This window comes from Falco cherrug, chromosome 4, assembly GCF_023634085.1.
Source record: "Falco cherrug isolate bFalChe1 chromosome 4, bFalChe1.pri, whole genome shotgun sequence".
NCBI classification, from domain to species: domain Eukaryota; kingdom Metazoa; phylum Chordata; class Aves; order Falconiformes; family Falconidae; genus Falco; species Falco cherrug.
Genome location: NC_073700.1, coordinates 43,071,367 through 43,084,890, shown reverse-complemented (window position 1 = coordinate 43,084,890; position 13,524 = coordinate 43,071,367). Strand labels below are relative to the sequence as shown.

The window sequence follows — 13,524 nt, the reverse complement described above, 5'->3', positions numbered from 1 at the left end:
TAATAAAAGATACTACATTTACTGACAGTCTTTATCTTGCTGGTGGAGTGGTGTGTTACTTTCCATAGGCTTTTTTTTCAGTGTCCAAAAAGTAAGAACAGCAGAGATGACACTGAAAAAAAAGCTGCTCCATATCCTGCCACATTCTCTTTTGTCTGCCTTAGCAAGGAGTTTAAAGAAGTTAGAAAAGTATAAATATCAGATAAGAGGAGCTTCTACCTTTCAATTAACTTAACTGTTCTGACCAACACAACAGATAAGAGAAATGTTACTAGCCTTGTGCTGGAGACAGTCGAGTTCTGGCAGACTAATAACGTACTGTCCTGCAGGTGTACCAGTTGTGATTTGCAAGCAGAATTTGCTTTTCATATCCAGTATCACCTCATGTGTCACAGCTCCCATCCCAGCAGTAAGATTAAAAAAACCAGCACAGCAGACACCTTGCCTATAAGCTTTTTTAGCAGGAAAAAGTACATTTGCACTCAGAGACTTTGTTCAAGACAGAATCTCAGCCCTATGAAATAGGAAAGTAAAGCTCGAAGATCTCTTGCCAGATCTGTGAAAAAAATGGAAATAAGACAGTTTCTGCTGATGATCCTCAGTTTCACTTTCCATAGGAGTAACTTTTATACAAAAAACAAGTATTCTAACAGAGTCTAAAACAAACTACAGCAACCTTTTTGAGCAAGTAACACAGCTACCCACAACACAAAATCACTAAAAAGTCTCCAAAATTTCACCCACATTGGCTTCATCCTAATATTTCAAGTAATACAAGTCCAAATACTGACACACCACAGTTACCAGTATCTACAAAAGGTAAGAGAAGATGAATTTGGCATGACATACCACTGCATTCAGGAGCTGAGGAAAAACTGACCTTAGGAAACAGGACAGTTCCTGTTCTTTCACTCTAGATTCAGTACCAAAACCGAAGAGAGCTGCTGTCATTGCCCAGGGCTTATAGAAAGTGCACCAGAAACAAGGAAATGAGCCAGACTAGTCACTGCAGCAAACTTAAAGGCTCAGGGGGAATTCCAAAATGGAAAGTTAAGAGGAACACCCCTTCTAGCAATCCTGGTATATTAAGCACCGTTACCTTTACCAGCCACTTGTCACCACGAAGAGGAGCTTGAACTTGTCACTAGTTAGGAATAGATTGAAATCATTCAGTTGGAAACCAAAATTGGGTGAGAGCCAGCAGTAACAACTTCTGGTGCTCCCCAGAATTATTCCTCTCTTTTCTTATTCCAGCTCAAACCTGTCTCAAAGTCATGCTGTTAAACAGTCTATCAGTAAGAACAAAGCAAACAGTGTGCAGACACTCTTACCTTGCAGCTCCATTTGGTGAAACAGAAGTGAAAGTATTTCTTTCACATGTTGACAGACTATACCAATAACAAAATTAGCCTGCTGCCTTATGCAAACGCTGGTTGCCATTGGCCCAAAATGACAAGTAGGATGTTCTACAAAGCAGGAGTTCATAAATCCTAAAATCTGTAAGTTTCAGGATTCAGGGTTTGCTTGTAGCAGTATCTGACAGAATGTTTATTCATCTAATCATTGCTTGCCCTGCCAGTGCCTACCTGACATAAGACAACCTTTTGCAAACCAAGTTCATTCACGTGTTCCTATCATGATGTCGATAGCTGATCCTATGTGGCTCTGCAAGCTTATTTGCCTATTTTTCTATTTTTTATCATGAATAGACCTACATAAATTAGAAATTAATTATGGAGGAGAATATATTCCCAAGTGAGCTAATATTTTTTTGTAGTACTATTCCATTGGCTATAGTTTATAACAAAAGTTCCACCAGAGTCTGAAGGGGAAAGAAAGGATGTGGTATTGGATGAAATCAATGACATCCGGGACTTTCTGTCTCAGTAAGGCAAGTTTCTAATCAGCTGCTTGGTAACAAACACCTTCTGTACAAGGCAGCACCTCCTACAAGCAAAGTAGCTGCTGATCTGTGTAAGCCTTTTCCGTTTGTAGAGATGATCCACTTAGAGCATAGAATCATTTAGGCTGGCAAAGACCTTCGAGATCAGGTCCAACCATTTAACTTCCACCAGGTCCCAAGGGAACACTCTCACTGAGAAGAGATAAAGCTGCTTCCTTGCTGGGAGCAACCAATCTGTTGCCCAGCCTGCAATGCAGAGCACCAGCCTCTTTGGGCTCTCCAACCAGCCAGGCACCTGTGTTCTTGGTATTCCTCTACACACATTAGAAGAAAAGCAACATCTTGGTATAACAGCATTCAGAGCAGAAAACACAGTGAAAAGCTGCACAAATACAGATTCTGTATTTTAGTGCTCTGTTTTGATAGGAGACAATAATACAGTCACTGCATAAGAAATCCCTACAAAACTTAAGAGGGTTATTTGTTAGCCCTATTCTAATGCGCAGCACAACCCAACAAGTTATAAGCTCCTTTACTGGTCCTGGAGGCAGATTTCTTCATCAGTTCCTGAGGCTGTAGTCCCAGGAGGCGATCTACACATACTTCAAGAATGACAGTCTGGAGATCAAAAGAGTTCAGCTGTTTACTGTGATTCCAGTTCGCAACTGCAGCAAAGACTGTCAGCTTTTTGCACAACACCCACAGCTGCTTAGAAACAGCAGAAAGAACCGCTGGATCAGATCAGAGTACTGGTTCATCTAGTGGACTAGTCTATAAAGATGGTCTTAGAGACAAAGGGAAAAGCAAACTGGAAAACAAGAGGCTGTGAGACAGCTGAGAACTGCCTGAGCTTCTCAGGTGACCATCAGCTTCTTTCATTTTGTTTGCTGCCATGCTGCTCTACTGCAAAAGGAGGGAACAGAGCATATCGATTAGCATTGGAAACACTGCAAAACAGATGTCAATAGCACACTTTGCAAGAAAGGGAAAGCTGGGACTTCTTTGTCCAAAATTGTAAAGCTCTATTTTGTGGTAGAAGAAATAGTTGCAAAACTATTAAGTAGTTAGCAAGAAACCTGCTGATACCAATCTGTTCCTGACACAAGTTTTCTTTGCAAGTCTTCTTCAGAGTGAAATGATGATTGAACATAAGGCTGAAAAATTTAAAAATTTCAAAAAGAAAGTCAGAAAAGAATTTGCTTCAAAGGAAGCTGAAGTATCAAATACAATTGGATTAAATTCCTGGTGAATTAATATCTTTTAAATCACTGGGGTTTAAGCCTATCTCTACTACAAAACCTAGAGAAAAGTGACAATGGTTGAACATGTGATAGATGAAGGCTAATGCTTCTTCTGATGCACTTCAGCTTCCTTCTGTCATGTCTCAAACACAGGCTTCGTGACAGAGATACAGTCAGGCATGAAAGGATCAAGATCTCCAAATGGAGATTTTAGGTGCTACCATCACAAAACCAAGAAGGAGCAGATATCTTTTCAAGCACTTCAGAGATTTAATTAAAAGTAGAAACCAGACTATATATACTCCCAGCATAAGTGACACTAGGCCATTTGCTATATTATTCTACATTTAAAATATGAATTCTTGGCATTGATTTGAATGTGTGTAATAATACAGCTAAAATCTTCCAGGTCAGTATTTTGTTCCCCCATAAATTGTCTTAATTCTCCCTGCCCACCCCCCCACCCCACCCCCCCCCCACCCCCCGGCACCGCCAGCATTTCCTCTTGTACTTTCATCAATGCCTTAAGAAGTTATGTCCAATACTGTTTTTTAGGAAAGGGAAAAATTTAGACCCCTCACTACGTTGCAGCCCAAGGTCCTTCCATCAGTTTTACAGGACTACCTCAATATTCTATTGAGTATTCTTTTACTATCCTTTAACAGTTGCTTTGTTTTGTAAAAGTAATTCTGAATGCTATAGTTTAAGCTGGGGTTCTGTCATTTTATATAGGATGGACAATATTAGGATTGTCCCAGAGCTACCCCTGTTCTCCAACATATACATTAATCCTCTGGTGGGTCAGATTAAAGAGTTTACTGCCTAAGAACTATAAAGTGTCTGGATTTTTCTCTCTCCTGCTGCCCAATAAAAATGGCATCCAGCTTCATAAGTCATTAAGTACTCCCCCTCCTTAAATCTGCAGCAGTCTCCTGTAGACAGTGCAGTTTTGCTGCCTTTAGACATCTGGAATTTGAAGTGGACAGCACTCCTCCATATAAGATTGAAAAAAAGATTTCCCAACATGAGTTGTCAGCATGTGCCATGAATAAATGAAACTCAGATTATTAATGGTTGGCATGTTACTTGAGAAGTAAGTGACCTTGCCATGGTCTCTTTAATCTACTTTGCATTTCTGGTTCTGCAAATGGTGGCAAAGAAGTTTTGTTATGGGTTGGCTATGAAAATGGGTATCCAGTAGCTACCCCAAATGGGTGGATCTCTTTTTAGCTGCTCTTGCATTACATTCTGCTCCCTTCTCCTCCCCACCCACTCTCCACTGGTGTCCTCTGCCCTATGCCACAGTGCAATCTCAAAATGCAATAAACAACAAAAAAAGAACTTTAACAAAGCAAAAAAGAAACAAAGCTCATTTACCTGAGATGTACTTGCTTCCTGCTGGCTCATTATCTATCATGTTTAGAGGCTTACTGCTGCAGAGGTTTAAACAACAGAGGGGAACTGAAGTGCTCAAGTACAGGTCCCATTTTTCTACAAATGTCAGAGATATCTTCCTTGCAAGGTCCTCTCTGTCTTTTTCATGGAGCAAGGCTTGATGGTACTCCTTGGATATCACATTTTTCAGCATGAGGTTAAGCAATGCGTGGTCATCAGAAGCTGTATCAGTTGAAAGGATCTTTCTTACTCTAGGCAGGATCTCCTTAAATAGATTTATACCTGCATCTGAAGATGTTTGAAGGAGGTCTGAGCAGAATCTGAACTGTTTCAATAAAATAAATTTTAAAAAAACCCACTCAACTTCAAAAAGATGAAGTGAAAAAAGCCCACGTCTTTGGCCTGCAATAGCAGAGGTATTTCCTCATTTGGTTAAGCCTTTAAATAACATTTCCAACAACAAATAACTTCTTGATGAAATGAACAGCACAATTCTTCCAAGCATTGATAAAACACAATTTTCCAATCAACAACATGATCACCTGAAAAAAATATTAAAAAATTGTTTATGCCCTTAAAGAAACATTGCTATAGGTGTATCTTTGTCTCCTGGCTGAGGTGGAGCATGGACCCAGCAAGGTCATTGCTGAATCAGAACAGTACTAAAAGCTTCAGCACAAAATGCACCCTCTGCAAGAGGAATAGGTTTACAACTCGAAGACTCCAATGTAAGATTAGAGATTAGGTTGTGAAAAAACTCTGCTTTAATGAAAGTCAAATGGATTAGAACCAGGATAAAAACTCTGGGGTAAAAAATTATCCCAAATCTGTCTCCAGTTTCTGCCATATCTGAAGTTAATAGGAAGAAAAATAACCAAGAAACAAATTGGGTGTGCCTTCCATATATTGTTATCCAATGTTAACATACTTACATTCCAAGGGGCAGACACTTTAAGTTAAATTCCTTAAACAGAAGAGTTTTCAAGTCCCCAGTTTAAATAATGAGCAAGTCTTCCACACCACCAAACACAATGTTAAAATACAGTTCCAAACCTATTTCAACCTCAGCCCTCAATTCAGCTCAAAATGATTAAGAAGTCTTTTTTAATATTGCCACCTTGAGTAATTCCTTGCCCTTCTGTTGTAGAGCTCAAGACCAGGCAATGCCTAATCAGGACACTTCAGAGACTTCTAAATGCAATCAATAGTGTCTTACCTTTGTCATAAGAATATTTTCTATTAGGGATCAAAATTAGGGATCAAAATAAAGAATGGGTGCCTTCAGACTGGATAGCTTTAAAAAAAAAACCTCCAAGTTTTGAGTAAGAGCAGAGTAAAAGGAACACAGCAAATTATCTTGATCAGATCAGTAAAACGTACATGTAGAACATTTTTTGCTTAAGAATGCAAAGATTTTCAAGCAGTCTTATGTATCGTGACTGCCTGCACAACACAGAATAATTCTATGAAGACAACATCAAAAGGGAGAATATCTTTACTTGAAAATTGATGTGTTTAACATAAGAACCTCTGAAATGAATATGAACATCAGTCAGGTTGTAAGCAAAAATAGGCTAATTTATGAGCTGTGTTAACTAGCCTATTAACAACATGGTTCTTATTTATAGTAGCTACATCTGCAAACAACAATTTGTTAAAAATGCAAAGTAAACCACCAATTTTGCTGAGACAAAAGATACTGTAAATGAAACTGATTTTCTCATCTATACAACATTTTAAAGGCAGAAAGGTTTACATTTCCAGATCTTTGATCATGAAAATGCAGTTTAAGAGGCTCACATACATAAGAATTAATATCTAAAATGAAACATATTCTATCCAGTACTCCCTAACGCTATTTTCCTTGAGCCTATTTAAAACTTTCTACTTAATGATCTGTGCAATGTTTTGCAGTGGCCTGCGTTTTGGCACTGTATTTTTTCAGCGTTCTAGAATAGAAGTAAGAGTATTACAAAGATGACAGTGGCTAAATAAAGAGTTGCCAACTACTAACAATTTGGTTTACCCTATAGTTGTTTTCTACTTTGTTTTTAGATACCTGATTGTTATAGCAGAACCTACAGCCTTGAAATAAATACTGGGGCAAAATTTCTAGGGCTCTCTGGGGACTTACAGCTTTAATTTCTAGTCTGCTACATGGCTGCCTAAACAAGCCTGTAGGCTGAGTATGGGATAACTATTCAAATATAATATAAATCTTTATTTGCTATTAGGTTTTCCTACCTTGAATATTGCTATGGTTTGAAAGTGGAGCAATAATTCAACCTAGTAATAAAGAATACACTGAAAGGAACTTGCTAAACATTTATAAAACTTTTAAGTACATTACTGCAAATTCTGGTTAAGATCCAAAATGCCTCTGTGGAATAACAAGAATTTGCTGCTGCTTCTGAACATTCATATTTATGTTCAATTATCAGGAAGTACATGCAAAACACTGGAAAAATAAGCTAACTTGTTATCCAATAGTACAATTTTGACTTGCAGTGCAGCTAGGTAACAAGTTTTACTCTAACTACATAAATGGCAACTGATAAAAGCAGATAAATTTATTTTCCTTACGGAAAGGTAAATCACTTGGTTTACTTTCATGTGTATTATCTCACTCAGAATTTGTCTTTTAAATGTATTTTCCTTTGAAGTCGCTGCCTACATTGATTCAAAACAGGATATAACATGGGTTTTGTTGAAGTATGAGTAGGAATAAGCTCCAATTCATTCAGTGTAGCATTGCTCCTAGGGTATTATGTGAAAACAGATGTTTCATTTAGTTTTATCAACTAAAAATTGCACCAAATAAGATGGACTTGTACTGTACCATCTTGTGAAGCAGAACACATGCTGAAGACTGCTAAGTTGCAGAAAGTTGGGAACTGCTTGCTATCATGGCAAATCTGAATGAGTATACCACAGTTTGGGGAAGAGACAGTCTCAATCTCCGTTTCTCCTGCAATCAGTGTGCTCTTGAATGGGTTCAAATGGGTTTTTTAAAAAAGTATTTTCTCCATTATTTGGCCAGAAAGGGTTTCAGAAACGTATCTCAGCGTCAGCAGACACACTCAAGCAGTTCTCCTAAGAACTCCCTTCTTGATGGGTAGTGGAGAGTTTAAGCCACATGAGAAGGTGTGTATTAAAAGAAGAAACTATTTAAACTCTATTCCTCAGCTAGTCTCTGCAACTCTTTGACCTGCTGAACCTTGGCTCTGCAAAAGCCAGATACATAAAGCCTTGCTTGGTGCTCTAGGGCATAAGTGCATTTGACTGAGGTCAATAATGACGTGGGAATGGTAGACTTCTTTTTGTGGGCAAAGAACTTGCCTCCATAGGACAGTTCCCTCCAGAAGCAGACAAGCAAATGTGCAAATATCTTGTGAAACATTATCATGATTGCCACTTAAGAATGAGTGTGGTGGTTTAACCCTGGCTGAATGCCAGGTGCCCACCAAAGCTGCTCTATCACTCCCCTGTCCAGTTGAGAAAATATAACAAAAGGCTCGTGGGTTGAGATAAGGACAAGGAGATCACTCACCAATTACCATCACGGGCAAAACAGATGTGACTTGGATAAATTAGTTTAATTTATTACCATTCAAATCAGAAAAAAACCCACCTTTTCCCCACCCCTTCCTTCTCATCAGGCTTACCTTTATTCCTGATTTCTCTGCCTCCTCCCCTGAGGAGGAGGAACAGGGAATGGGAGTTACAGTCAGTTCATCACACATTGTCTCTCTGCTGCTCCTTCCTCCTCACACTTTTCCCCTGCTCCAGCGTGAGGTCCTTCTTGCAGAAGACAATTCTCCATGAACTTCCCCAGTGTGAGGCCTTCCCGTGGGCTGCAGTTCTTCATACACTGCTCCAGCGTCGGTCTCTTCCACAGGGTGCAGCCCCTCAGGAACAGACCGCTTTAGCATCGGTCACCCGTGAGGTCACAAGCTCTGCCAGGAGCTGCTCCAGCATGGGCTTCCCATCACTTACAGCCTCCTTCAGGCATCCACCTGGTTTGGTGTGGGGTTCTCTATGGGCTGCAGGTGGGGGTTGGTTCCATCATGGACCTCCATGGTCTGAGGGGGACAGCCTGCCTCACCGTGGTCTTCATCATGGGCTGCAGGGGAATCTCTGCTCTGGCACCTGGAGCACCTCCTACCGCTCCTTCTGCAATGACTGGGTGCCTGCAGAGTTGTTGGTCTCATGTAGTCTCACCTCCTCTCTCCTGGCACAGATTATATTTTTCCCTTACTATGCTATCCCAGAGGTGCTACCACTGTTGCTGATTAGCTCGACCTTGGCCAGCGGTGGGTCTGTCTCTGAGCCGGCTGGCATCAGCTCCATCAGACATGGTGGGGGACCTTCTGGCATCTTCTCAGAGAAGCCAGCCTGTAGCCCCATGCTACCAAAACATTGCCATGCAATTCCACTACAATGAGCAAACCAGATTTTCTGCGTTTCACATGTTAAGCCATTTCTGCTTGTAAATGCGCCCAGGCAAAGTTCACTGTGAACAGTTCATAGGCTTTTCAACCCAAATACAATATTGTTTCTTCTGTTATGTCTAGGTTTGAGACAGATCAAAAGTGAAATTGCCTTTGCATAGGTGTTAAGATATGAAGATTTCAATTGATTCCTGGTTTACTCTTCCCATGTTTTAAGGACTCCTGAGAAGTTTTCCAAAAAGACCTGCAAGATCATCATCTGGGAGGAGGTGTGGTTTCTATAAAGCTGTCCATGGCTTTCACTAGACTACAGGCAAACACAGCAAGCAATAATGTGCCAGAAGTACTCTGCCTTTGACCCCAAAACTGGTTATCTTGTAGCTAAGACCAAAATAAGGGAAAGGGGACAACAGTGGCTTAAGCTTTGAAAACTTGATTCAAGTTCTAGTGCTCCTACAGACTTAATCTGCAACTCTGAGAAAAGATTTACATGTGACTTCTCTTTCTTCTTTTTTTTTTTTTTATTTGTAGAAATAATAATAATAAAACTATCTTGACACTAGATAAAAATCTACTAAGGCTCGTGACATACCCAGATGCCAAGCACTGAAGGACATAACCTGGCCAGATGCTTCACTGTCCCTAGGAAAAAAACAGTGAAATGAATTGCTAAGATTTTACTAAATTATTTGGATTTCAAAATCAGCTGTAGACTTTGGGCAACATCATATTTACTTAGAAGTGATACTTCCCCTCAATACAGAGAAATCAAAAGCACGAGTTCTCCTTTTTAACTAACTTTCCTCTTTACAATGTATCATGGCACAAACAATGCGTGTGAAAAGGAGAACTAAGGCAGCCAGTACATTTTTAGCATTTGTTGCTTCTTATGTTGCTACTTTTTAGCACTTTCTATAGCTAAGACACGTCTTTTGCTTTGGACTTTTAGAGGAAGACTACCATGATGAGCCTTAAAAAGAGACACAGCTGCTAAGAGACATCAGTCTCATGCACATAAGCTGTGATTCAGTTAAAGAGAATCCTTAGAACAGCAAGGGAAGCTGTGCAGTTGAGTACATGCATTCATCTGTGAAGCTAAGTAGTGAAATGCTGATGCCTATGTATTATACAGGTTTGAGTCATTACAATTGGGAAGTAGAGAAATTTGTTGAATAGACTTTCCAGTCTGAAAAACTGCTCAACCAGTAGTATGTCAAAGTTATTCAGCCTGGACAGAAGGAATCCCAAACAAAATTTCTGATATTGAATCCAATTTATGGCCAGAGAGGCCAAAGACACTAGCTGACTGGAAAACGAGAGCTCAGAGACAGAGCCAACAGCTCAGACAAGGCGAAAGGAATTTTCAAGGAAGTACAGTTAATTCATAATACAGTATCTACTGAAATCAATAGGGACTTTGCAGCGATGTCCCTGGGCATTAGAGTGCTGCCCTCGGTGAATATCTACTTACCAGCCTGTCCCCTAACTGTTACATTTTACAAAGCTGAACTGCAGTAACTTATTTTGGGTAAATCTTAGAATGGCGACTTTAGTCACCAGTGTTGTGTCTTTGTGGTGCATATGCGCACAGGGTTTCCCAAGTAATTCTGCTAAGGTTTACAGCTCTTAATAGAACATCTTTTATGTCTATCATGAAAATTACTTACTGTAGGAAAGAAAAAGTATGATACTATGGAAGATGTTCTGACCATGAAAGGTCTTTTAGATTTCAGAGCTGTTCTTTTTTCCCCAGAGCTCATTCTTCATGCTGTCTGATCAAATCTTTTCCCTGCCTCCTCACCTCAGAAACTAGCTGTGCTTCCACTGATGTGTAGAAGTTCTTCAGTACCATTCCACGCCTCCACTTCTAGTATCACCTACCATATTGCTTCCCAAACACTATGATGAGCCTCAGCAGTGCAGCATGAACACTGCAGGTGAAACATGGCAAGAACCCAAGGTAATGCACTACGGTGCTGCTGGTCATACTGGCAGCTTCCCCAGAATATCATTTTCTCAAGCAAGGTTAGGAGCTCAAAAGGTTGGGAATTTCCAGTCTAGTGGGTGCAAATAAAGATTACGGCCTCATATATTTGTGGCCATTCAGAACTTCACAGAACTTTGGACAAGCATTCTCAGAAGGCTGACAGAACAAGGTAGGCCAAACGAAAGACCCGTTTAGATGACCGCTTTGCAAAATCCTGATAGACTAACTTCAAAAGGCATTCCTGCAGAAATCACCTTGGTTTCTACTTTTATTAGGCTGGGACTGTCACTACCAGTCTGCCATAAACATTTAAAAACTCATAGCCCTCTCATTTTCAGCTTATAACATAAATAATGGTAACAACATAAAAACATCAACTTGCTAGCCTAGCTTGTGCAGTCCAGATTCATTGTTGTGCCAAGAGGACACAGCTACCACAAAGCTCTCAGTGGAGAAATAGACAGATACATGAAGACAAAGTCATGAAGCTGTTTTCAGTGGCAAGGTATCAAGCATTTTCTAAACTATCACTGTGTTGACAGGTCCACATTTAAACTATGAATTCCACCACTTTCTTCCTCACCTGAATACCAGTGATACGTTACTTTCACTGGCACTAGAATGATGGTGCTATGGTACATGCTGCAACTTCCCAGTGAAAAAATAAACTGAAACACTGCTGATTTATAAGCATGCTGCCTCTATTACACTATTTTTACTAGCACAAGGCGTTTCATCAGGAAGCCAAGGATGGAATGTGTTTTCACTAGTAATTGGCTGCAGCTGCATGCTCTGCAAGCACATCATGAGCACCAGGACCTGCAGCATTATCCAGCTGTTGCCTGGCCTACAGACAGAGGAAAAGGCACTGAGAAAAGCTCTTATTCCTTCCCCTAGTTTTCAAGAAGCCTATGAGCATCACAAACTCGGTAGTAGTTTTGGGAGAGAGAGTGCACAACAGTATTCATCTTGTTAACAGAAGGACTTGTCAGTCATTTATCTACAGCTGGGAGCAATTAGGAAAAAAAATGTGTATGTTTTTTGTTACGACCATTGGACTAGTTTTAACTAGTCCAGTACAGTGGTACATTGGAGCATGTAACAAAAAAAAACCACCCGTAACACCTTACACTGAAATAAAACAGAGCAAGAACAGGAAACAGAATACAAATGCAAACCCAAACCAAGAAGGAAAATGATGGTGCAAAACCACAGCCTATGTCAACTTTCAGAATGATGGAGGCAAGGAAACTGGCAAAAGTATTACACTGACAGTTGAAGAAACCATGTATTTTAGGGGCTTCCCTAGACCATTTCTGATTTTTGTCAACTGAAACATACACCAGACACAAGAGATGAAAATCCAGATCAGACATAGTAGCTCTATCTTTAGTCATTTGGATAAACGAGCACTCACCATGATTCCAGTAGCTGTGCTATTCTTGTAACTGCAGACAGTGAGCGTGGTATAGACAGAGTCACACTGCCTTCTTTTTTGGAGCTTCAGGTACATGTTTCTGCAGTCCTGCAGCAGGGTCTCTGGGCTGCCCTGCCGCAGAGAAGGGGAACTCACAAACCCTTCTGCTGAAACTGCTCTACCCTGCATGAAGGATGAAAGCCAGACAGTTAGTGCATTCTCTGAGAAACAAACAGGTTTGGATCCCCACCCTTCTTCTAAGGTTTATGTCAGTATTTTTAATTGGTGATTATTCATAGATTTTAAATATGTGTGGATCATGAATTCAGGCCCATTCACAGGAGAAACAAATGGTGTGCCCTCCAGTTGGGGAGTCAGGCAGAACAGCTTTCATGGGAACAGCTGTGGAGGCCTCCAGTACAGCCCAGAGCTTCCTTCTAAGCTGGGAGGTTAAGGCTTGTCACCTTTCAGGCAGCAGAGGAAGTCATGGTGTCTTCCAGAGCACAGACTCCATTGTGAAAGGGGCTCACAGGCCACAGACATGAACCTTGGTTTTGGTTTTGCCAAAAGAAGCTGGGTCACTACCTCCAGGAGGGGTTCAGTGCTGTGTGCTTTATTTCCAGTAACACCTGAATGTGAAGAACATGCAGTCAATGTGCCAGATCCCATTCCAAGGCACTTAATGTTCCTGTGGCTTATATGAGGGATCCAGCAACCTAAAGACCAGTCCTGAGCACCTCTACCTCTTTGATTCAGACCTACAGAAACAGTATAGATTTTGTGAATTTTAATTGCTTGGACACCCCTTCAAGTTCTCTGTGACTCAGTACAAGGAATTTCAGAGAGCTGAAGCAATTCAGTGAATTAGAAAAAAAATGTACTATCAAATTAAGGAAAGATAATATTAAACAATAATGCTGTAGAAGTAGGGACCATAGTCTGCAGGTTAAAATAATTAAGAACTGTATGTACAGGTTTCTCACTTCATTGCACCACCACATTAGCAGCCCTTTCTCACTTCTCTTTTTTTTTTGTGTTTTGTCTATATTCTACTTTTTTTCTGAGAAAGTTATTGTTTTTACCACTCCCCTGACACCAATTTGGAATAAATAAGAACAATAAATGCAATC

General features: G+C 40.3%; 1 protein-coding gene across 15 annotated transcripts in view; it reads right to left on the bottom strand.

Moving 5' to 3' along the window:
• Positions 1-13,297, bottom strand: part of CIITA (class II major histocompatibility complex transactivator) — a 47,694-nt gene extending 34,397 nt beyond the window's left edge. For 4 of the 15 annotated variants that reach the window (XR_008732121.1, XR_008732122.1, XM_055709528.1 and 1 more), the window contains exons 1-3: positions 12,395-13,292; positions 8,205-9,632; positions 4,522-4,864 (exon numbers count right to left, since the gene is read on the bottom strand). Coding sequence is in view for 10 of the 15 variants with exons in the window: in XM_055709528.1 (XP_055565503.1) it covers positions 4,522-4,864; positions 8,205-8,282 (421 nt within the window). In the remaining 5 variants the exon portion in view is untranslated. The other 11 variants (XM_055709526.1, XM_055709525.1, XM_055709524.1 and 8 more) reach the window with 9 other exon arrangements.
• Between the last annotated feature and the right edge of the window lie 227 nt (positions 13,298-13,524).